Source organism: Pongo pygmaeus, chromosome 1, assembly GCF_028885625.2.
Source record: "Pongo pygmaeus isolate AG05252 chromosome 1, NHGRI_mPonPyg2-v2.0_pri, whole genome shotgun sequence".
Taxonomy (NCBI): Eukaryota; Metazoa; Chordata; class Mammalia; order Primates; family Hominidae; genus Pongo; species Pongo pygmaeus.
Genome location: NC_072373.2, coordinates 145,580,404 through 145,605,216, shown reverse-complemented (window position 1 = coordinate 145,605,216; position 24,813 = coordinate 145,580,404). Strand labels below are relative to the sequence as shown.

Here is a 24,813-nt window from a genome sequence, read left to right as displayed (position 1 = left end):
TCCCTGTGTCATAATTTACTTCCCCAACCCTTTATTAATGTTTTTGCTATCATGCATAGTGCAATGAGCAACATTATTTTTTCTTTTTGAGATCGAGTCTCGCTCTGTTGCCCAGGCTGAAGTGCAGTGGCACAGTCTCAGCTCACTGCAACCTCTGCCTCCCAGGTTCAAGCAAATCTCCTGCCTCAGCCTCCCTAGTACCTGGGACTACAGGTGCGCACTACCATGTCCAGCTAATTTTTGTATTTTTAGTAGAGGCAGGGTTTCACCATGTTGGCCAGGGTGGTCTCGAACTCCTGACCTCAGGTAATCCACCCACCTTGGCCTCTCAAAGTGCTAGGATTGGTGTGAGCCACCGCTCCAGGCCAGAGCAACATTTTTCTAAATGCAGTTTCATGCATTTGTCCTATTATTATTTTTAGAAGTTTAACTGCTGTTTCTAAGGTAACAACCTTATAAACCTTGTGTGTTTTCCTCTGGTCACACTTCTTCCTTCTCCAGTAGAGATAACTACTACTTTGATATTTGTGGTAAATATTGCTTTACTTCTTGCTTTACTTTTGCTTTCTGTATTTTGAAGCTCTGTTATTAGGTGCATGCATATTTAGGATTATTATGTCTTCTTGATAAACTGACCCCTATATCATGTAATGTTTCTCTTTATTGCTGGTAGTAGAATTATTTTCTTAACTTTAATTTGTGGTTTGTCTTTTTACTCTATGATTCTTTTGATCATAGGAATTCCTTGTAGTTTTACAACTGAGATATATATCTCTTGATAATATAGTTTAGTTATGTCTGTTTTGAATTTTATTTATGTATATCATTTTGGACTTGCTTCTCTTACTCAACATTGTAAGAGTCAACCATACCTATTTATTTTCATTGTTGTGCTATTCCATTTTATACTCATACAATTTATTTACATTACAATTTATTTGTCTATTCTGTGGCTGATGGACATTTGGTTTGTTTGCAGCTTGGGACTATTACAAATATCCTGTTATGTACATTTTTGTACACAAGTCCTAAATGTGCATGTGCAAGAGAATTGGCATTGTTCGTTGTTCATGTTCATGTACATGTTCAACTTCACTAAGCAACATCCAAGTGTTTTCCAAAGCGGTAGTACCCAGCAGCAATGTCTAAAAGTTCCTGTTGAACCATAATCTTGCCATTATGTCATGTATTTTCTGTCTCCTTGTTTCTCTGCTCCACATTCTGGAAAAAATAAAGAATAAGGTAGTATAGATTTCTTCCAAATGCATTTCCAGTTATCCCAAAATATCATTCATTCCCTCCCCACTGATTTCAAATGGCACCTTTACCACACTATATATATATTTTTTCATATATATATTCTTATACATACATGACCACTTTCAGACTTTATCCATTTTCTGAACTAGTACTGACATTAATATTTTTTATGTATCTGGCAGGGTGATTTCCCATTCAATATTATTATTCTTTATTGTGAGGTTCAAAACTGGATATCATATGTGAAACTGCTTTGTATCTGTAAATCAGCACACAAACAAATATAAGTAATTCTTTTCGATAGTTTTGGTTTGAATTTTTATTTCCTCTCTGGTTTATTTGTCATTTTGTTGGAAAGAAATCTAGTTTTTAAAAATTTTTATAAATATTATAAACTCTTTTTAGGACAAGGATTTATTGCTATTTACTCAGAGTCAAACACAGTGCCTAGACCACAGTCCTGAATAAATATTTGTTGAAAATTAATAACTGTCTTAACATATCAATGAGTAAATAATATGTAATCATTTACTGTGTTCTTAGTAACTGTAATGGTACAAAAATGATAACAGATGCTATCCCTTCTGAAACGTGACATTTTAGAGAATAAATTTATAATAAATAGTAAAGTTTGGGGAGAATGCAGGTAATATGCTTTTTTTTTTTTGAGACGGAGTCTCACTCTGTTGCCAGGCTAGAGTGCAGTGGTGCGATCTCGGCTCACTGCAACCTCCGCCTCCCGGGTTCCAGCAATTCTCCTAAGCCTCCCAATAGCTGGGATTACAGGTGCCTGCCACCACACCCAGCTAATTTTTGTATGTTTAGTAGAGACGGACTCCTGACCTCAGGTGATCCACCCGCCTCGGCCTCCCAAAGTGTTGGGATTATAGGCGTGAGTGACGGCGCCCGGCTGAAGCCTAAACTCCTTTTTTTTTTTTTGGAGACGGAGTCTCGCTCTGTCACCCAGGCTGGAGTGCAGTGGCACAATCTCGCCTCACTGCAACTTCCGCCTCCTGGGTTCAAGCGATTCTCCTGCCTCAGCCTCCCGAGTTGTTGGGTCTACAGGCACTAGCTGCCATGCCCGGCTAATTTTTTTGTGTTTTGGTGGAGACAGGGTTTCACCGTGTTGCCCAGGCCAGTCTCAAACTCCTGAGCTCAGGCAATCCGCCCGCCTGGGACAGGCAGTCCACCCACCTCGGCCTCCCAAAGTGCTAGGATTATAGTCATGAGCCACCACGCCTGGCCGAGCCTAAGCTTCTTAAGGTAGCATAGAGAACTCTTCAAATCCAGGGCTACAGTGTATGGCCATGCAGACTGTTTAGTACCTATCTCCAGAAGGCCTCCTTCTCATAGATCGTGATATGAATGAAGCTTTCAGGATTTACTTAATGTTGGGATTAGTTCAGTAATTTTTATCTATTATTATTATTAGTAATACTACTATTTAATAGTATGAGGTTAGGAAAAGGAGGGAGAGAAGTACTATGAACTGGTATTTCTGGAGAGGTAGGTAGCGACTTGAACTACAAGAGCCTTGCTTGCAAAGCTGAAGAGTTTAGTAGGTAATGGGAAGCAATCTGAAGTTTTTAACTTGGCATGATTGGATTTTAGTTCTAGAAAAACAGCATAGGTGACAAGATGAAAATAGACTTAGGGACTAGGAAAATGGCAATGGGATATAAATCAGAACTTAAAGTCAAGAAACTTCTCAGGATTGGACAGTGTGCTAGGTGCTTTACATGCATTATGCCATTTAGAGATAAGGAAAGAGAAGTTAGAGAAATAACTTACCTAAAGTCATACATACTATGGCCATGCCAGGACTTGAGCTCTTTTGTGTTTGACTAAAGCCCACGCTTTATAACACTGCGCTAGAGTCATACTGAACTTTTCATTATGGATAAAAATGCTCCACACATTATTAGTATTCTGCTCCTTGTACATACCGTATTCTTTGCTTAAATTCCTCCTACTCCCTTATTTGCCACCAAACAGCTCATAGTTCAAAACTTATCACTTATCATAGTTCACAGTTATCACTCCCTTTTCTGTGACTCTATCATATTTTAAACATATATTTGTTGGAGTTCTCAAAACACTGAGTTCTACATTATTGTTTCTTTTTATGGGTGGGTAGGGAGAGTTGTAGTTTACTATTAGCTTTTACACAGCTGGTACGTCCATTTTTTATTCATTTTGCATTATATAGATCTTTTAGACAATCTGTTTTTTTGTTTTGTTTTGTCTTGTTTTGTTTGAGACAGGGTCTCTCTCCAGCCCAGGCTGGAGAGCAGTGGCACAGTCTCGGCTCACTACAGTGTCTGCCTCCTAGATTCAAGCTATTCTCCTGCCTCAGCCTCCTGAGTAGCTGGGATTACAGGCACGCGCCACCACACCTGGCTAATTTTTATATTTTTAGTAGAGACAGGGTTTTACCATGTTGGCCAGGCTGATGTCGAACTCCTGACCTCAAGTGATCCACCCGCCTCGGCCTCCCAAAGTCCTGGAATTACAGACATGAGCCGCCACACCCAGCCTCTGTTTGTTGTACTTAAGTGACAATTTCAATGCTAGGTGGGAAATAAATTGTAGCAGCCAAACAAAAATCAATACAGGCTCCAGGTTGCACAATATTTTGGCAAGTCTTTTTTTTTTTTTTTTTTTTTGAGACAGGGTCTTGCTCTGATGCCCAGGCTGGAGAACAGCGGTGTGATCATGGCTCACTACAGCCTCAACCTTCCAGGATCAAGACATCCTCCCACCCCAGTCTCCCAAGTAGCTGGGAACACAGGCATGCACCACCATGCCTGGCTAATTTATTTTATTTTTGTAGAGATGTTGCCCAGGCTGGTCTTGAACTACTGGGCTCAAGATATCCTCCTGCCCAGCCTCCCACAGTGCTGGGTTTACAGGCATGTGCCACCATGCCCAGCAACAACTCTTGTAAAATGACTTTTCAAATATTAATTTGGCTCACTTATTCTTTTCTGAATTAAAAAAATTGATTTCTCCAAGGGAAAAAAATCTGAATTAATACTGCCAGGTTCATGTATCTTTTGTTTATATAGACCATGCAGAACATTAGTGTTAATATTTCAAAGATGGATTGTGTAGTTTTCCTATATTGAGAAGTTTTGTTAAAATGAAGGGAGATTTTATCAACGAAAATGTATGTGAAATAAAAAATGACATTTTATGTTCTGTATTTATACCAGCATTTTCCAGAGAAGGTTCCTCAGAGCACTGTTTCAAAAACTGCTTTGGCAAATGGTTTGTAAAGACAATTACGGCCAAACGCGGTGGCTTATACCTGTAATTTCAGCACTTTGGGAGGCCGGCCAAGGCGGGCATATCACCTGAGGTCAGGAGTTCAAGACAGGCCTTGCCAACCTGGTGAAACCCTGTCTATACTAAACATACAAAAATTCGCTGGGCGTGGTAGCACATGTCTGTAATCCCAGCTACTTGGGAGACTGAGGCAGGAGAATCGCTTGAACCTGGGAGGCGGAGGCTACAGTGAACTGAGATTGCACCACTGCACTCCAGCCTGGGCGACAAAGCAAGTCTCTATCTCAAAAAAAAAAAAAAAAAATTAAATTTCAGGAAACCCCCAACTTACCTACCCCCTCTTGCAGATTTAGTTGTACATGGAGACAGACAACACCTTTAATAGGAGTGAATGTGAGTGTAGGGAGTTGTGTTGCTGTTTGATGTTGCTTAATTCAACATTTCCCAAGCTGAATTAACCAAATAATTTTCTTTTCACATAAACAAATATTTCATGAAATTCACTTTGGAAACTGTTGACTTATATCTATATAGGAAAGTTCATGGGGATTCTGAAATCTAGGATAAGATTATAGTGTATATGTATAAAAACAAAAGTTTATTTTACTATTTTCCTAACATTCTGAACTTTATTTGCCGTGGATAACCATCAACATCAGCTGGGGGAAAAGCCACTGCAGAAAAAAGCCAAATTGCAAAAAACCAAATTGGAAATTCTGAGTTGCCAGGATCATTGGAAGATTCAAATAATGATTGCTTTGGCACTAAAAAAAGGTAATTAGTATAGATGCTGATTCCACATACCATAATCTAAACAATAAGAAAAAGAGTAAGATATTCAGAGTACTGTTATAAAGACTTCTTAAAGATATGAGTGAAATTAGTGATATTTTAATTAAAATTACCTTGATTCAGATCTTTACTGTTTTTTGCTAACATTCCTCTCCAAGATAATGAGGGATAATTCATAACTTAAATTTATTTCTATTGTAGTACTTTTATCATCGGGACAACTTGATGACAGAAAAATTTCTGTCTTTGTTTCCCTTTATTAGAACTAATTATCCTGACTCTCTTAAGTTCTTGGTTATAGGTAAACTAATCAATATGCTTGATTTTCACACTGGTATCATTTCATTCAAAATTATAGTACTTAGATGAGTTTTACACAGTCTTTTGAAATTAAGATAAGGGTTTTTATAAACAGTTATTCACAAAAGAAGAATAAACAAACATGTTTCTAAAATTTCAAGTAATTTTATCTTGCTATAGATATTGAACTAGAATTTAGCTATAATATAATAAAATATGATTTTATTACTCATACTAAATGTAGCTTTACATGGATTACTAATGAGTCTGAAAGAACATATGATAATGGTCTCAGGCTGACTTTGAAAATTTTCAATATTTGTGTTTACAGAGCATCAAATAAAATACATAAAATATGAAAAGCTAATATTCATGGGATCATGTTTTAATGACTTTCAAACCTGTCATTTCCTTTAAGTCAGTGTCTTTGGGAAAATGAAGATGATACAGCTATCAGTAGAAGACAGGACAATCAGGTACTATTTTAAATTTTTTGTTTAAACATGTTATTGCAACATCATAATATTTTTACTAAGATTAAACTGAAACTGCAGATTAAAATGTCTAAGTTTTCCAGAAACATACTTCTAATATCAATATAATCAATAGTAGTCCAATTTTTCTGTTTTTATAAATAAGGTAACAATATGCCCAAATGAGAAGGGGGAAAAGTTATCCACTAACACCTTTTTGGATTATCTTCTCAAATTTTATTACTAGTTTTAAAGGTACATCAAACTACACTTAACTAGCAGCTTTCATAGCTAATTTGTAATTTAATATATTAATACCTGTACTTGATTGACTTGTCTCTTTAGAACAGAATTATATAGTGTGTTAAGAAGCAGTATAGTAGTAAATTGTTTATGTTATAGTTACTAGCTGTGTGACCTCGGATGTGTTACCTAATTTGAATTGCACTGGTTTAAACGAGTTAATGAACACTATTCATGTCACCAGTTTATTCTCAAGAAATGATGGAAAGACTAGGAGAATTTTGCACATATTTGCAGGATGAATTTAGGACAGTCTTAAGAATGATAACAATACTAATTTTAATAATAGCTATCAATGAGTATCAACTACCAGGCACTATTCTAAGTATTTTACACATACTGACTCATTTAATCCCCATAAAGGAAACTCCATGAGGTAGATTATGGTTATCATTCCCATTTTACAGATGAGGAAACTGAGGCACAGAGAGGTTCCATGGCTTTCCCAGGTCATACATATAGTTAGTAAGTACTAGAGCTGGGCTTAGATCCTAAATAGTGTAGACTGGCTTCAGAGTTCAGTCTTAACCATTTTAATAACTACCTACCTAAATACTACTACTAATAACATAGCAACAACCAATTAGATAGCATTTATTGAGCCAATCACTGTTCTAAATGCTTTATGTATGTTAATTCATTTAATTCAACAACTATTTGTGGAGGTACTATTATCCTTATTTTCAGATGAGAAAACAAAAACACAGAAAGTTACATTAATTCTTCCACGGTTATGTCTTTCATACTCATTGGACAAAATTCCAACCATAGTTAATAAACCACAAACTTCAAATGAGTCTTTAATTCTGCCAACAAATATACTACATTTTCTTGGTCCATTAGTATTCTTCTAGACAACTCTGTCATACCTTCTCCTCAGACAATCAAGACCTCCTTTCTCTTGCACTCTCAGTGATAATTTTTGTTAAATAGAGGTAATTTGAAGAGAACACGAATCTCAAAATTTTATGTACAGAATGAGGTTGTAGTTGTGGTTCAGTTGAGATCCTCAGATACCCACCTCCTACACCATTTGTTAAGACTATTTTTCCTATTGCATTATTCAAATCTCAGTTGAATAATGATCTAGGACAACTTCTGTAAGATCTAGGACAACTTCTAGCCTCCCTTTCTGCTCAATGATTTTTTTTTATCCTTACACCAATACCACATTATCTTCATTACTGAGGCTTTATAGTAGTTACTGTTATCAGATAGTGTAAGATTTCCAAGTCAATTTTTTTTCGAGATCATTTTGGTGATTCTAGATTCTTTGTGTTTTCATATAAATTTTAGAATCAGCTTGTCAATTTCTTACCAAAAGACTACTGGAATTTTGAGTAAAATCACTGTGAATCTGTCAATCAATTTGGGAGGAAAACTTATATCCTAACTATACTGAATCTTCTAATCTATGAACACAGTATATTTCTCTATTTATATCACTAGTTTCTTTCAGCAGTGTCTGTGCTTTTGGTGTATTGCTCTTATATCTTTTAATGTTACATTTATTTTTAGATATTTGGTATTTTTGAAGCTTCCATAGAATGGTATTTTAAAATTTTTATTTTCTAATTGTTGCTAGTTTATAGAAATGTAATTGATTTTTATACATTGAACTCATCTATTGAGATTTTGCTAAATTCAATTAGTTCTACCAGGTTATTTTTGTAGATTCTTTAGGACTTTCTACGTACATATTCATGTCATCTGTGAATAACAATAGTTTTACTTTCTTTCTATTTTAGTTATGAGTTAAGTGTTTTTTCCTCCAGTTTCCTGAGTGTGAGAAGTTGTAATGGCAATAATAATGATGGCTTTTTGCTTTCAGTGTAGTTCTGGTGATGGCCTCAACAATGGTAACTTCACTAATGGAAAAATCATTTTAGGAGACCAGACCTAGAACCTGCTACTCCAGTCTTTCTGATACACTTAATTTCCTTTATTACATTTCTTCCTGCTTAAACCTGCACTGAACTGATTCAGTATTTGGTACAGAAAGTGTGATATGGGCCAAAAACTTTTACAAATGAGAATCTCAGACTGGTTATTGCAAAAGAACTGCAATATTTTGTTAATTTGTGCTAGTAGAAACTTAGAAAAATATTATTGGAAATAGATTCAGAGCAGGAATGAAAGAATATAACTTTAAATTGGCTCAAGTTTAATAATATGGATACACTTATCAGAGATTCTGGATTTAATGTGCTAGCTCCAGCAACTGTGAGTGGTAAAAAACATTTTGCTAAATTGAGTGAGGCTGACAGAAACCTGGACAATATGGTGGTTCATACTGAGTAAATTTAGAATGCCAAGAATTTCTTGTTAAAAAGTAGAGCAAGAAATCCGAAGACTTTGGGATATAAAAATGTTAAGAGAAGATTTATAGCCACTTTTTTTTTTTTTTTAAGACGGAGTCTCGCTCTGTCGCCCAGGCTGGAGTGCAGTGGCGCGATGTCCGCTCACTGCAAGCTCCGCCCCCCGGGTTCATGCCGTTCTCCTGTCTCAGCCTCCGGAGTAGTTGGGACTACAGGTGCCCGCCACCACGCCCGGCTAATTTTTTTGTATTTTTAGTACAGACGGTGTTTCACCGTGTTAGCCAAGATGGTCTTGATCTCCTGACCTCGTGATCCGCCCGCCTCGGCCTCCCAAAGTGCTAGGATTACAGGCGTGAGTCACCGCGCCTGGCCCACTTAATTCTTTAACCAAACATTGGGGAAATATATTGGAAAGGCAACCCCAGAATTCTTTTAAAAAACCTTATAGTGGCTGTTTTGTGTCACATGGAATGAAGATAGGACTATACTTGATTTCTTTTGTTTTTGAGACGAAGTCTCACTCTGTTGCCTAGGCTGGAGTGCAGTGAAACCATCTCAGCTCACTGCAACCTCTGCCACTCGGGTTCAAGCGATTCTCCTGCCTCAGCCTTCCGAGTAGCTGGGATTATAGGCACCTGCCACTGCGCCCAGCTAATTTTTATAGTTTTAGTAGAGACAGAGTTTTACCATCTTGGCCAGGCTGGTCTTGGACTCCTGCCTCGTGATCCACCTGCATTGGCCTCCTAAAGTGCTGAAATTACAGGCGTGAGCCACCACGCCCGGCCTACTTGATTTCTTTAGAGATGACAGTATCCCCGAAGAAGCCAATTTACAGCATTTTACTATATAACAGAAAACAGTACCAGAGTGATCATAAGGATGTATAATTAAGAAATCCGTGACAATAGTTAATTGCCAAGGTGTCCCTAAGACTAATCATGATGTTCCTGAGACTGAAGTGGATAAACATACCAGTAAGCTATTGGTCTGTATAACCAAAAATTATTTTTAGTCTTCACAAATAGACGTCTACCTTGAATAACCACATGAAGATTCACATCCCCTTATTAAATTACCAGACCTTAGCCAGTTTACATACCCAGAACTTATTGAGTGAAGAGGAGGCCAGGTACCCTTGAGGAAAAACCCTGTCACTCAGCCACAAGTATGGACTAAATTTCCTTTACCTTCCTTAAGGGGATGAGAGGTTGTTTACCCAGATGACTACAATGGAGAAAGGGAGGTACCCATACTTTTCAGGATTCATGGCAATGGCTTTGATGTGATTCTGATTGTTGGGGACCTGAATAACTCTGTGTCCCACCAATAGGGTGGAGGTTTAGAGGGGTCAGATAATAAGTGAAGTTTTAGCTAAATCAGTCTTCTAGTGTGCTGAATGGCTTTGCAAATTCTCCCTGTAGTCATTCCCATAATTCATGAATGCATACTTTGAAGGACTTACTCAGCAAATGGCAGAATCCTCACACTGCCTCCCTGGCGCTTGCAGCATGGACAATAAGGAATGTTATAGTAGAGAGGGCCGAGTGAAATCTGATGGAATGGCCTATTCATTACCAAAATAGTAAACCAAAGCATTACCAGCCTCCTGGAGGAATTGTGGGTTTTGTGCCATGATCAAAACTTGAAAATGACAGAAAAGGTTATTCCTATCATAGCCACATTCAACTCACCTAGTTGGTCTGTGGAGAAGATTAATGGGCCTTAGTGTCAAGTGGTGACAATTGTAGCTGCTACTCCTTACATCGTCTCTTCATTAGAACAAATTATTACAGCCTGATGCTCCTATTACGCCATTCTTAATCTAGAAAATGCTTTTTTCTTCATCCCAATTAGCAGAGAAAACCAAAAGTAGCAAATAGGAATAACAGTAGACCTTCACTGTTTTGTCTAAGGGCTGTGTCAATTCTGGCTCCTTATCGTAATCTAGTTTATAGGCAACTTGACCATATCGTGATCCCCTTGGACCTGATAAACAGGAATACCAAATAATCTAGATACCTTAGGTAAGACATATGTTTCTTAGGGGGTAGGAGATAAGCTGCAAGAAAATTTGGGAGTCTATCAATTCAGAGAAATTTCAGGGAGCTCCATGGTCTGTGACATGTTGAGGTATCCCCTTGCCCCAGCTACCATTGAGAATGAGACAAAGCACTTTGTGGAACTTTTTTGGAATTTGTAGAGAGATTTACTGCATTAGGATGTGCTGCTCTATTTTTTATTTAAACCAACTGAATCAGAAGCCTGCCAACTTTGAGTGGGACTCAAACAAGAGAAGGCTTGTAAGGTGATCCCAGAGGGATTGCAAGCAATGCTGCCACTTGTGGGGTTTTTGGTTTTGGTTTTGGTTTTGTTTTGAGACAGGGTCACATTCTGTTGCCCAGGCTGGAATGCAGTGGAGTGTTCACAGCTCACTGCAGCCTTGACCTCCCAGACTCAATCCATCCTCCCACCTTAGCCTCCTGAATAGCTGAGACTACAGACACATGCCACCACACCCAGGTAATTTTTGTATTTTTTGTAGAGTTGGGGTTTCTCCATGTTGCCCAGGCTGGTCTCCAACTCCTGGACTCAAGCAATTGGCCCTCCTCAGCCTCCCAAAGTGTTGGGATTATAGGCATGAGCCACTGCACCCAGCCCACTAGTGTTTTAATGTGTGTCCGGATTATTCAATGATGCTTGATGTACAGTAGATTGGAATGCTGAATGGAGTCTGTACAAGCCCTGGTAGGAGAATCACGGATCTAAGCCCTTGGGTTTGGGAGCAAAGGCGTACCATCTTCAGCAAATAATTGTTGTTATATTGTTGCTGGATACTTTTATTGTTTTCAAATTTTACTTATTATAAACAGCACACACAAACAAGAGAGGAATATATACTTATGTGTAGAATTGCTAGAAAATGCCTATCTATAACTTAAATAATGCCAAAATGTATTCCAAAATGATTATACAAATTTATGCTCCCACTAGGAATCCAAGACATTTCCTGTTACTCTACATCCTCAATAATTCATACTGTCTTCATACTTTAAAATGTTTTGCACTCTGGTGGATGCTCAATGCTATTTAACTGTGGTTTGAATTTTTTAACTTCCCTGGTTACCCTTATAGTTTATGGATCCCATTTTGATAACCATTTTGTGGGGGGGATTACCTGTTTAAGTATTTCTATTGGGTTGTCTGCCATTTATTTCTGGTTAGTAGGAGTTTTTAATATGCTCTGGAAGATAGTCCTTTGATGTTTATGTGTGTTGCAAATATCTTCCTCTACTTTGTGGCTTGTCTATGGTTTACCTTGCTGAATACATTAAGTATTCCATATTCTTAATTTTTTCCACATTCTCTATGTCTCGGACTGAGAATGGTATATTAGAATCTCCTTTTATTACTGTGTTACTATTTATGCTTACACCTCCTGTGGTTTCTGCTTTATGTGTTTCTATAGGTTATTTGGCACAAAGTTGTTCTTATGTGAATATTACTACTTTTGCATTATGAAGCGTCTTTCTTCGGCTCATTTAATGCCTTTTTGGCCTGAATTCTTCCTTACTGCATGTCAAAATACTCTGCTTTCTTTTTGTTTGCATTTATTTGATATATTCCCATTCTCAACTCCCCTCCTTTTTATCTGCCTGAGTCACTTTGTTTTAGATATATCTCTTATGTACAGCCTAGAGTTGGGTTTTGCTTTGTAAGCTAGTCTGAAAGTCTTTTTTATTTAGTTAGATAAGTTATGTCCATTTATATAATTGATATGACTGATATGTTTAGTCTCAGATTTGTCATTTTATTTTATATTTACTGTGTGTCTTCTACTATTTATTTGGGTTTTTTTCATCTTGGTATATAGAAAGATTTGTATTTTTGTTCTGATATTTATCTTTATAGTAATACACTTAAGCTAGTATTTTTGGCCCCTCTTTTTTCCTTTTTTAAAAATTTGTGCTTCTGCTTTTGATTTGCTACCTCTAAAATTATGCTCTGACTCCTCCTTGTTATATTTGAGGCAATCAGAAAACTTGTTCTACTTTCACTTTTTTCCCTCCCTTTTCTTCTCGTTTATTTTCAGTTGTGTTATTTCTACTTTGTCAAACAATATAACATTTTTGTACTCTTCACTTAGTCTTATCCCCTCACTTTTGTTTTAGTCTCAGAACTATAATTAAATATGTTCAACACTTAACTGCCAATTATTTTGCAGAAGATTTTTCAATGATTTCTTGGTTAGATGAAGCTCAGCCTATACTAGGAAAAGATCCTGAGCACAATATTCCCTTAGTTGTTGCACATTTAAAACTTTCTCTAGAGCAAGGATGGGCAGACTAAGGTCTGCATCATGCTTATTAAGGCCTGTGAGCTAGGAATGTGTTTTATGTTTTTAAAGAGTTGAAAAAAGAGGAATATATGACAGAAACCATATGTGGCCCACACATATTTATTTACTCTCTGGCCCTTTACAGAAAAACTGTGCTAATTCCTGCTCTAGAGCCTTCATACTTTACTACTTGAAGGATAGCTTGACTGGCTATAAAATCCTTGGCTTATTTCCCTTGAGTTTCTCGTAAACGTTGCACTACTGATGTCTTGCTTTATATGTTACTATTTAGAAGTGTGATGCCAACTTGATTTTCTTTTCTTTGTAAACTGACTTGAGTATTTTTGCCTGGAAGGTCAGAGAATTCCTTTAATGTGTAATAGTTTTAGCAGGTTATATCTCAGTTGAGAATTGTAGGTCAGATTTTTCTAGGTACACAGTGGGCCTTTTCAATATGAAAATCAGAAATCAGAAATTGTTTTATTTCAAGGATGTTTTCTAAAATTATAATTTTAAATAGATCTGTTTCATTGTTTTGTTTTGTTTTTTTTCTTTCAGGGGCAACAATTAGTCTTATCTTAGATCTTCTTTACCTTTATATATGCCACTTTCTGATCTCTTTTACTGTGTTCATTATGTTTCACTTTCTTGGCTCCTTTTATTTCTATTCTATGTTTTTCTTACTATATTTTTGGTCATATATGTTCCATCTTGGAACACTTGCTAATTTATTCATTTCTGAGACAATTTCTTTTTCTTTATTTCTTGAGTTTGGCCAGTTTTCATTTCACACCTTCCTATTATTTTCCATTTTTATTACAGATTTTAAAATTTCTGTTTTATAGTGTTCATTAATATCTGCAAATGCTTAGTTAATTATATTTAATCTATGTTGGGAGCATTGTTAAGTTTTTCTCTGCTGCATGGCGTGTTTGTTTTGATTTTACTGCTCAGTTTTGAGGTTTTCTTCATAAGTAACTGCGTGAGTGCTAGATTATTTTATAGATGTTCATGTTTATTTGCGTTGGATTTTTCCATTATCAGTAATAACAGGTGTTCTTACAGAGGAACAGGGAGTGTTGTTTTGGTGGCTTACTGTGTTACTTAAATCAGGAGCACCCTCTTCTGCTGCTGTAGTGAAATGCAGTTTTTTGGGTTTTTTGTTTGTTTGTTTGTTTGTTTTAATTTTCTTTTTTTTTTTTAGTGGAGTCTCGCTCTCTCGCCCAGGCCTGACTGCAATGGCACGATCTCAGCTCCCTGCAACCTCTGCCTCCCAGGTTCAAGCAATTCTCCTGCCTCCCGAGTAGCTGGGATTACAGGCATGCGACACCACACCCGGCTAAGTTTTGTATTTTTAGTAGAGACGGGGTTTCACCATGTTGGCTGGCTGGTCTCAAACTCCTGACCTCAGGTGATCCACCCGCCTTGGCCTCCCAAGAAATGCAGTTATTTATGTTTCATTTTTTAAGTAAATGGGGCCTTTTGGGGAAATGGGTATGTTTTCTTTGGATTCTTTTCCACTAGCTTAGTTCAGTGGAGCTCTTGTCTTGCCCATTTTCTTCTTTTTTCTTACCAAACTGGCTCCCAAGGACATCTCTCCCTTTCAAAGCATTTTCTTCTCTCCCAGAAGCTATGTCTTCCCATGATTACTGCCTCTGACTCCCTGTGTTTTTCAAATCCTTTCTTTTGAATTCCTCATAGAATCTACCAGGTTTTTTTCTTTGCTCTATTTTTCCACTTCAGGTAGAGCCCTCTCTTTCCAGGCTAACTCGTGATTGGTGTTTCCTATTATTTATGTACAGTGCTGACACATAGTCTATATCTGACTCTCTGCTCAGATGTGGGCTCCTGACCACACTCTGATCTAGTAGTCTTTATTTCCTCACTTATATGTAAAGGATTCTGTGCCCAAATTATGTTGTAGGCATAAATTTGGGTGGTTTTACTTGGCTTCTTTTTATGGTAGTTTGGAAGATTTGTGGAGCAATTCTAATTTAGGTGGCTGCCATTATCCTGTGGGAACTCAACTTTATAACATAACAAAATAAATAAGCTAGAAAAATAATACAGTACTCTGCCCTTTATCTATTGTTCCAAGACCCCCTGTGGATGCCTGAAAACACAGATAGAACTCAACCCTATATATACTATATATACTGTGTTTTTTTCTGTACATATATACCTATGACAAAGTTTAATTTATAAAGTAGGCACAGTAAACAATAACAAAAACAATAACTAATAATAAAATAGAACAATTATAACAATATACTATAATAAAAGTTATGTGAGTGTGGCCTCTCTCTCTCTAAAAGTATCTTATTGTACTGTACCATGGGTAACTGAAAGCACAGAAAGGGAAACTACAGATAACGGGGACTAACTGTAAGACAAACAAAATAGAAGTGAGAGCTTGATGAAGATAAAAGTGAAAACTAATGAGGTACCGAAGCATAATTGAAAACAATTCAAGATCGATAAAGTGATAGTGGGAGAAACATCAACATGGTAAGGCTTGAGGTAATTTATCAGAAAAGGGTAGATATTAGTCTGTTCTCACACTGCTATAAAAAATACCTGAGACTGGGTAATTTATAAAGAAAAGAGGTTTAATTGGCTTATGGTTCTGCAGGCTGTACAGGGAGCATGGCATCATCTGCTTCTGGGGAGGCCTCAGGGAGCTTTCAATCACGGTGGAAGGCAAAGGGGGAGCAAGGCTGGAGCAGGAGGAAGGGGTGGGGGAGGTGCCACACACTTTTTAAATGATCAGATCTCACAAGAACAAACTCACTTATCAGGAGAACAGTATCAATGGGGAAATCTGCCCCCAGGATACAATCACCTCCCACCAGGCCCCACTTCCAACACTTGGGGATTACAATTCGACATGATATTTGGATGGGGACACAGATCCAAATCATATCAGGTAGAAACACAAAAATTAGGAAAGATGAAGGCAATAGAAACACAAACACAGAGGAGATAAGATATATTAGAATAAAATGTGAAATTATCTGCTAAAATTTTGACATGTGACAGAACTACCAATTTTCTAAGCAAATATAATCAAAATTGACTCAAGATGAAAAAAATATTAATAGGCATCTTAGAAAATACTTAAAGTTATCATAACAGGTAACTGAGACCAGAAATCTTGGAAGGAAATCATGTTTAGAAAGAAAAATAATAGATTTTTTTTAAATTTTAAGTTTGAAGTACTTGTTTATAATGTCCAAGTAATAGAATACAGAGACCAGAACATGGGAGAGAATCTGCAGCTATAAATACAAAATTTGGAGTTCATCACCACTAAGTAAAAAGAATGCATTGCTGGTTTGCATTATCAAATACCTACGGGCAAATGAAAAAAGAATGTGACAGTATAGCCGATCTTACTCATTTTCACGTTTGCTTACAGATAGGCGAAAAAGAGTACATCACCCTACCAGATCACCCTTCACTTCCTTGTCAACCTGTTCTTTCTTCAGGAATAACCGATATATCTTTATTACAAACTGAAAGTAGGTATAGTGCAATCGTAAGTACAGATGCTTCTGTGAGGTAAAGTAAATAATGTTAATGGGGAGTTACTGTTTAACCGGTATAGAGTTTCAGTTTGAGAAGATAAATAAGTTCTAGAGATGGGTGGTGGTGACGGTTTCACAACAATGTGAATGTTGTGCCACTGAACTGTACATTTAAACATACTTTAAATGGTACAGTTTGTTATGTAATATGTTCTACAACAATAAAAAAGTTAAATTATAGGAATTTTATTTTTATTTTTATTTTTTTTAGACAGAGTCTGACTCTGTTGCCCAAGCTAGAGTGCAGTGGCATGATCTCAGCTCACTGCAACCTCCACCTCTCAGGTTCAAGCGATTCTCCAGCCTCAGCCTCCCAAGTAGCTGAGATTACAGGCGTGCACCACCACGCCTGGCTAATTTTTGCATTTTTAGTAGAGACAGGATTTCACCATGTTGGCCAGGGTGGTCTCAAACTCCAGGCCTCAAGTGATCCACCCACCTCTGTCTCCCAAAGTGCTGGGATTACAGGCATGAGCCACAGCACCTGGCCCAGGAATTTTATATTTATTACTACATATGTTTAGTCACCAACATTATTTCATTTTAAAATATATATTCTGGCCAAGCATGGTGGCTCACGCCTGTAATCCCACACTTTGGGAGGCTGATGTGGGTGGATCACAAGGTCAGGAGTTCGAGACCAGCCTGGCCAGCATGGTGAAACCCCATCTCTACTAAAAATACAAAATAAATTAGGCATGGTGGCAGGTGCCTATAGTCCTAGCTACTTAGAAGGCTGAGGCAGGAGAATCGCTTGCACCCACAAGGTGGAGGTTGGAGTGAACCAGTATTGCACCACTACACTCCAGCCTGGGCAACAGAGTGAGACTCCATCTCAAAAAATATATATATATATTCTAAAATACACATTTTCTATGTACGATTTAAATACAATAATTTTGAATCCCAGATAAATTTACCAAAAGAGTTAAACCAAAGAATATCAGCATAACTGCTTGAGCTTTACCTAGTTTCTACACATATATGAAATGCAGAAAAAACACACTATTTTATAAATCCCCTTATATATCACTCTTGGAAACTGAAATGACTTCTTTGCATTTTCCACATGGTAAATCCTATACTGTAGCAAGAAAAACAGTTTGGGATAAAATTTATTCTTGCTGTTTTAGACATTTTTAAGTTTTACACTCCATATTTTAGGATATGAGCCATCTTTCAGCTTTGAGACATTGATGAATATGAGTTATAATCTCTTTAGGAGAGAAGATTATCAAACAAATGAAACAAGTAAAGGAAGAAAGAAGGTATCTGGAAAGAAATAGAGAAGAACTAGTAAAAACAGTTGAAAAGCTATTTGAACAAAGCAAATTAAAACGATATCATGGTAAAGTTTATTACATACCTTTTATCACTATAAAGAAAACTTAAGTTTTACAGAATTGATCCTTTTAGAATAAATAATAAAGTTATAATTAATATTTACTGTTTTACTATTTTAGTTTAAGTGGTACATGATTAAGTTCAATATAGAAAACATGAAATTATTATTCAACTATATAGAATAAATGCTTTACATAGGGTTTTAAAATTAAAACTCAAATATTTTCATAACTGAAACTCATTAACTTATTAGTTCTTCTGTTCATTTATCAAACACCTATTGAATCTGGCCACTATTCTAGGGGCTTAGGAGACACTATTAAGACAGACACAATCTTGTCCCTGCCCACATAGATCTTACAGTCCAGTGGGGAAATGATAAATAAGTTAAGCATTAACGATACATCCTTGCCAGCGCAGTGGCTCATGCCTGTAATCCCAGAACTTTGGGAGGCCGAAGCAGGCGGATCATTTGAGGTCAGGAGTTCGAGACCAGCCTGGCCAACATGGCGAAACTGCGTCTCTACTAAAAATACAAAAATTAGCCTAGCCGGATGTGGTGGTGGGCACCTGTAGTCCCAGTGACTGCAGAGGCTAAGGCAGGAGAATGGCTTGAACCCAGAGGCGGAAGTTGCAGTGAGCTGAGATTGTGCCACTGCACTCCAGCATGAGTGACAAAGCAAGATTCTGCCTCAAAAAAAAAAAAAAAAAAAAAAAAACTTGATGAAAACTATGATAAAGGAATTACAAAGTTCTATGGATAGGAATACAAAAGAAGAACACCTAAATTAGATGGAAGAGATCAAGAGAGGCTTCCAGGAAAAGTGTTGGATATGCTAGGATCTGAAGTATGCTTCTTGGTTCTAGGTCTTCGGGCATGCTTTTCCCTCTGCCATCTACTTCTCCTCTTACCTTGAGATACCCTCTTCCCAGTTTACCTGCCTATTTCCTATTAGTCAGTCAAGATCACCTTATATATCACTTAACTGTAGAAGCCTACTTTGAGTCCCTTGGACTCTTCTGTACTTAATTTTTTGATATGTGTGTGTGTGTGCCTTGCTTTTAAAAGTGAATGAATGAGGGAAGTTAAGTAAGTTTTCTTGCAGTACAATTAGAAACAGTGCTGTTAGGACTGGTGGACTGATGAGACAGGATGAAGACAGTACATGATGGTGGCTTGAGAGTTGCTAAATGATTTGAGAGGCCTCCGTTTTGGGTTGTGTTTGAGGATTATAAGGATAAAAGGTATCTATGGAATTAAGTGGTTTTAGGATTCTCAATTTACAGCAAAATTGTTTCAGCACTAGAACTGACTGAAGGTTATAGACAATGTCAAGAGATATTTCTCAAGATTCTGCCTTACAATGTGTTATCCTGAAAGCGGTGGCAATGAGTCAGCCTTGTTGTAATGTTAAAAAAGCAATTTTATCAGACAGATTTGAACAATGGACTGAAAATCACAGGACCAGGATTGTAACACCAGATCTGTCTTTTACTTAGAGAAGTTACTTCCCCTCTTTGTGCCTCACCCTTTCTGTTTATGAAATGGAAATGATCCATCACTTCCTATTTCAACAGGAATATTTCAAGATAAAAGGTATGTATTGGCCATAAAATATTTATTGAGCCTACTATGTGCCAGGCACTGTTTTAAATGCTGGGGATACAGCAGTGAACAAGACAGACATGGCCATGCCCGTAAGAAGCTTGCTTCCCTATGGGAAGAGACAGACAATAAACAAATAAGTAAGACAATATCAGCTTTGATCAGAGCTAAGAATTCAATTAAAAAGAGCATAGTAAAGAGTGATGAGGCGGGGAAGAGATGCTTTGGGTAGAATTTTCAGAGAAAGTATCTCTGAGAAGATTGATTTGATTAATAGGGAGGCAGGCACAAAGGGAACACTAAATATCAAGGTCAAGAAATAAGAATGACCTTTTGGTATTAAGGGCCTGAAATAAGACCAGTGCTGCTGAAACACTATGTGAGGAGATGCAGAAGGGGATAAAATCAGAAAGGTCAGCAAGGAATAGATGGGCCAAATCAAAGATTTTGGATTTTATTCTAAGCAAGGTAGGAAGCCACTAGAGGATTTTGAGCTAGGGATTTATATGATTTTAAAAAATATTTTAGAAAGATCATAGTGACTGCTGTATAGAATACCCTGCACAGGGGCAAGAATGAAAGCAGACAGACCAGTTAGAAAGAGAATGCAGACTTCTTGGTAAACGATGATATTGACTAAGGATGTAGCATTGAAGAAGGTGGAATGTGCTAGATGCTAGAAGTATTTTGGCAGTAATACCGGTAGAAGTTGCTAAGGGATTGGATAATAGAGCATGAGATAAATAGCCAAAATCTTGAGCTAAAGTTCCATATAGCTATATAATTTTAATTAAATCACCTTATAAAGTAGAATTTTTAAATTTGAGATTTTTGTTTCTATGATAATCTAAAAAAGAAACTAAACAGATTCTGGTATACTGGCATATAGTTTGTGTTCCTATTAAGTTTGTATTTAGAATCTCATTGGTATCAATGCAATTTGTTAAACTGGTAGTGTTTAATTTCTAATGATTAATTTTGGATTAGTTTTCCATAATCATGGGAAAAAGCAACATATATATATATATTACTTTTATAGCTATATATGTTATATGTATATATGTTATATTGTTTTATATGTTATAGATTACTATATGTAACAAGTATATATGTTGCTTTTATAATATATATTACTATTAAATGTATTACTTTTAGATATATTACTTTTATAGTAATGTATATTACTATAAAATATATATATATATTACTATATTTCTACACAAGTTCTCTTATTATCCAAAAAACACTTCTTCCTCAGGCCTAATAACCTCAGTATATTAAAAAAGGAGAAGAGGAGAGAAAGAGGAAAATGGTTTAAATTGACATTAGCTCTAGGGTCCTTTCCAGGATGAAAAGTTGAATCCTTTAATACTCAAACGAAGGCCTTTCCTTTTTTTTTTTTTTATAGCCTACGATGGTTGGAAGAAAAAATACTTGGAAACAAAGAAAGTCACAGCATCAATGGAGGAGGTTTTAACAAAACTTCGAGAAGATTTGGAACTCTACTATAAAAAACTGCTCATGCGACTTGAAGCCAGGGAGATCAAGATGAGACCAAAGAATCTGGCAAACATCACAGACTCCAAGGTATTACTAAATGTGTCCCCCTTCCATTAGAGAAGTTCTGTTCAAAACACATGCTTTATAAGTGCTAGTAGTATCACAAGATGCATTGGGCTAACTTTGACTTAAACTTGCTTAAAACAATAAAAAAACTCATGACCTTATGTAATAGGAGGAGCACTGCTGAGAAGATACAGTCAGCAGCTTAATGTTGCCTTTAAGGGGTCTGATATTTCCTTCCTATGATTTTCAGTGTTAATTGCATTGTAAGACTGCTTCTAATGGTAGCAATAGAGTGGTCAATGGCAAGTAGGGCTTTATATCCCCAAACAGGGAGAAACCTCTCTCTGAATCATGGAATATATAAATCTTTCCCTTTATCCTAGGTGAGGGATCAACTAGGCCTACCCCTGGATGAGAAATAGTTGCCAAGGAATGCCATATGCTGACTGACTTAGACTAATTAGGATTTACCTCTGTACCTGGGACAGGGTCCATTTCCTGACTCTATGGGAAAGAGGCAAATACCTGATGAAGTAGGGCAGGGGACAAACAGTGTCTGCTATAGTCCTGTTATTTGGTGGTGGTGGCAGGGGGGCTTATAACACCCAGGAATTTAAAGAAATTATGAAATTTTGATCAGTTCTTTTTTTTGAGACAGCCTTGAATCACAGACATGAAGTTTATCTTATTATTAATTCCACCATATAATTAAATAACAGACAAAAAAATTCAAGAGGGCATTTAACAATTTGATTTGGGTTAGATCAATCCCACTTATCCAAAAGTGATTTTAAAATATGTTAACCATGATTAAAAGTAAGGATTTAACTTTAGACAAGATGAAATATTAAAAGTTTACTATTTTAAATAAATTTAATATAAAATCCAAATAGGCTCAAGTAATGGTTCGTCCATAGTAGTTGGTACTTTTTTTTAGCATAGCTTATACTTTATCTTACTGTTTAATCAGTTCAATATAAGAATTTTTTCACAAAGCCAGTTTAAAACTCTTAAATAACTTCTTTAGAGAGGACCACTATAACTCATAAACTTTTCTGGACAAAAACCAAAAAGTCTTCTTATTTTAAATAGGTTTTCTTGTATTAAATGAGTTTTTGCATATAAAATATAGTATCATATTATTAAGTATTTTAAAATAATTCTAATCTGATTCAGCTGATAAAGCATTATGACAATTTTAAAGTCTTGCTAATAACTAAGATATTATTCCTTTCATAGTATTCCTTTCATAATATTCCTTTGATAGTAATAGTTGTTGGTTTTTATGGTGCTAATTTAATGGTAACTTTAGAGAAAGTGTTTCCTAAAATTCAAGAAATCAACAGAAACAAATAGTAATTTCTCCAAAGCAATTTAGTTTACTTTACAGAATAGGTTATTTTCATGATTTACTCTTTTGATATTTATCATTTCATAGTTTATGTTCACAAGGCAGTTAAAAATAAAAATATGTTATACTAAATAAATGTCTATCTATCCACACAGAATTACCTGATAATCCAGATCACTGAGGTACAGCATGCAATTGACCAGCTTAAGAGAAAATTGGATACTGACAAAATGAAACTCATAGTAGAAGTTAAGGTAATTTACATTTTTCCTAATCAGATTATTATAACATTTATCTTGAAATAAAATATTTGGTGTTTTAACTTTGGGTGTCAATAATATAAGGGTAGCCAGGATTGATTGTATTAAAATTGTTACCTTAACAGTAAAGAGCATAGGTGAAAAAAAATGCAAGAAGAAAAACTAAACCTGTGAAAAGATGCATGATATAATAAAGCCAAAGTAAAATTTAGTAAAATTTTACTAGGAAGAATTAAAGGAAAAGGAACCTGTGAGTCAATATATTCTCAAAAAAAATTTTAAGTAGTTTTCCTGTATTAGAATTATTAAGTCTGATAAACCACTGAACTCTCCTCTGAACCAACATTTAATTTTTCATGGGTAATCATTTCATTTTTTCTGGTTATTTTCGTATGTATTCTATTATTTAAATATGAATAATGTGTCTTCTACTAGATGTTAAGTTTCCTTCCGGGCAGAGACTATGCCTTAGTTAACTTTGTTTCTCCCATGGGACCTTTTGTATAGCAGCTGCTTAGTAGAGGCTTCTGGGCATGCTCTATTTGGTGAGAATTGTGTACAACTAGTTACATCATAGAAATTATCTGTGAAGTACAGATGTATTAAAAAGCTTTTCTGTTGAACAGAAAAACAGAAGAAGATTATACATTTTCATACAAGTACCCATAGCAAGGCAGGAAAATGAGAACAATAATTATATGAATGCTCTCATTTCTTTATCAGAAACAGCTTTATGACACAGAATAATGACTCCATTCTAGAATTAGCTCTTTTTAAAAAATTTTAAAAAGAAAAAAGAAAATCAGTACTGTCCCGAGTTTCAGATAAAAATAAAAATAAATAAAATTTAAAAATAAAAAAATACAATTAGCACTGTCCAACAGAACTTATGTGATGATAGAAATGTTCTATGCCTGCACTGTCAGATTGGTAGCCACTAGCCACCTATTGATACTGAGCACTTGAAATGTAGTTTGTGTGACTGAGGAACTGAATTTTAAATTTTATTTTAATTTTAGTTAATTTTAGTAGTTACATATGGCAACTGGCTTCTACTATACTGGACAGTGCAGTTCTAGATTCTTTTTACAAGCAGCATTCTCGAGGCTAAATAAGCCCTGGTTTGGCACTGAGAAGCTTAAAACTTAAAATAGAAAAGGAAAAGAGCAGAGGATAATTTTTAACAAAATATCAATTAAATATGCACTCAAAAAATAATTTGTTCAATGAAGGAAAACTGTCTATTCAATACATGGAGATAAAGCCAATATGTAAACTTATACACTTAATAATTGGGTAGGTAGGAAGGAGTAATAAAAATGCCCCCAGAGGCTTGGATTATGACTCCCCTCATGCTGTTTTCTTCTGGAAAGCATGCACATTACTTGTAATCTTTGTATATTTTAACATTACAAATGTCACTCATGGTTTGAACCCAAATTAGAATTGTTCATACAAAAACAGTAGGGACAAGTGGAATAAGAGGAAAAAAAGAGAACAGAGTTTTCAGCTTATAGGCTGGGGGGAAAAATCCTGTATTTAACCATAGTGCCTGATTGACACATAACAGACATTATTTAAGAAGTTTTATTGATTTCTGAATGATCTCCCCAAAACAGCACTACCTATAAGATTCAGAACTAAGGGACAAAAAAAAAACCTAGCCTGAGTCTCTTCCAACCATATTTATTCAAGATAGTATAGCATAAGTAGTGCTTCTCAAAGTTTAATATATCATCTGAGGATCCTGTTTAAAAATGGAGGATCTGACTCAGTAGGTCTGGGTGGAGCCTGAGATTCTTCCTACCTAACAAGCTCCCAACTGATGCTAATGCATCAGACAACACTTGGAATAGTAAGGGCTCTGGTACCAGGTGGTTTGAGTTTGAATCCTGGCTGTACCCACTTCACTTACTAGTTTTTTATCTTGAGCAAGTTACTTAGCCTCTAAAGGTCTCCATTTCAACTGTAAAATGGGGATAAATACTAGTATCTGATTCTGTAAAATTTTTGAAAAAAAAAATAAGAG

The 24,813-nt window shown here is 36.1% G+C and overlaps 1 protein-coding gene across 5 annotated transcripts in view; it reads left to right on the top strand.

Annotated features, from left to right (window-relative positions):
* The window catches only part of SPATA1 (spermatogenesis associated 1), a 60,710-nt gene that overhangs the window by 21,548 nt on the left and 14,349 nt on the right, over nucleotides 1-24,813 (top strand). For 2 of the 5 annotated variants that reach the window (XM_063653542.1, XM_063653538.1), the window contains exons 7-12: nucleotides 5,208-5,322; nucleotides 6,059-6,116; nucleotides 16,489-16,591; nucleotides 17,880-18,005; nucleotides 21,016-21,194; nucleotides 22,680-22,778. In XM_063653542.1, coding sequence (XP_063509612.1) covers nucleotides 5,208-5,322; nucleotides 6,059-6,116; nucleotides 16,489-16,591; nucleotides 17,880-18,005; nucleotides 21,016-21,194; nucleotides 22,680-22,778 — 680 coding nt within the window. Of the gene's footprint in view, nucleotides 1-5,207; nucleotides 5,323-6,058; nucleotides 6,117-14,274; nucleotides 14,348-16,488; nucleotides 16,592-17,879; nucleotides 18,006-21,015; nucleotides 21,195-22,679; nucleotides 22,779-24,813 lie in introns of all 5 variants that reach the window. The other 3 variants (XM_063653558.1, XM_063653546.1, XM_063653551.1) reach the window with 2 other exon arrangements.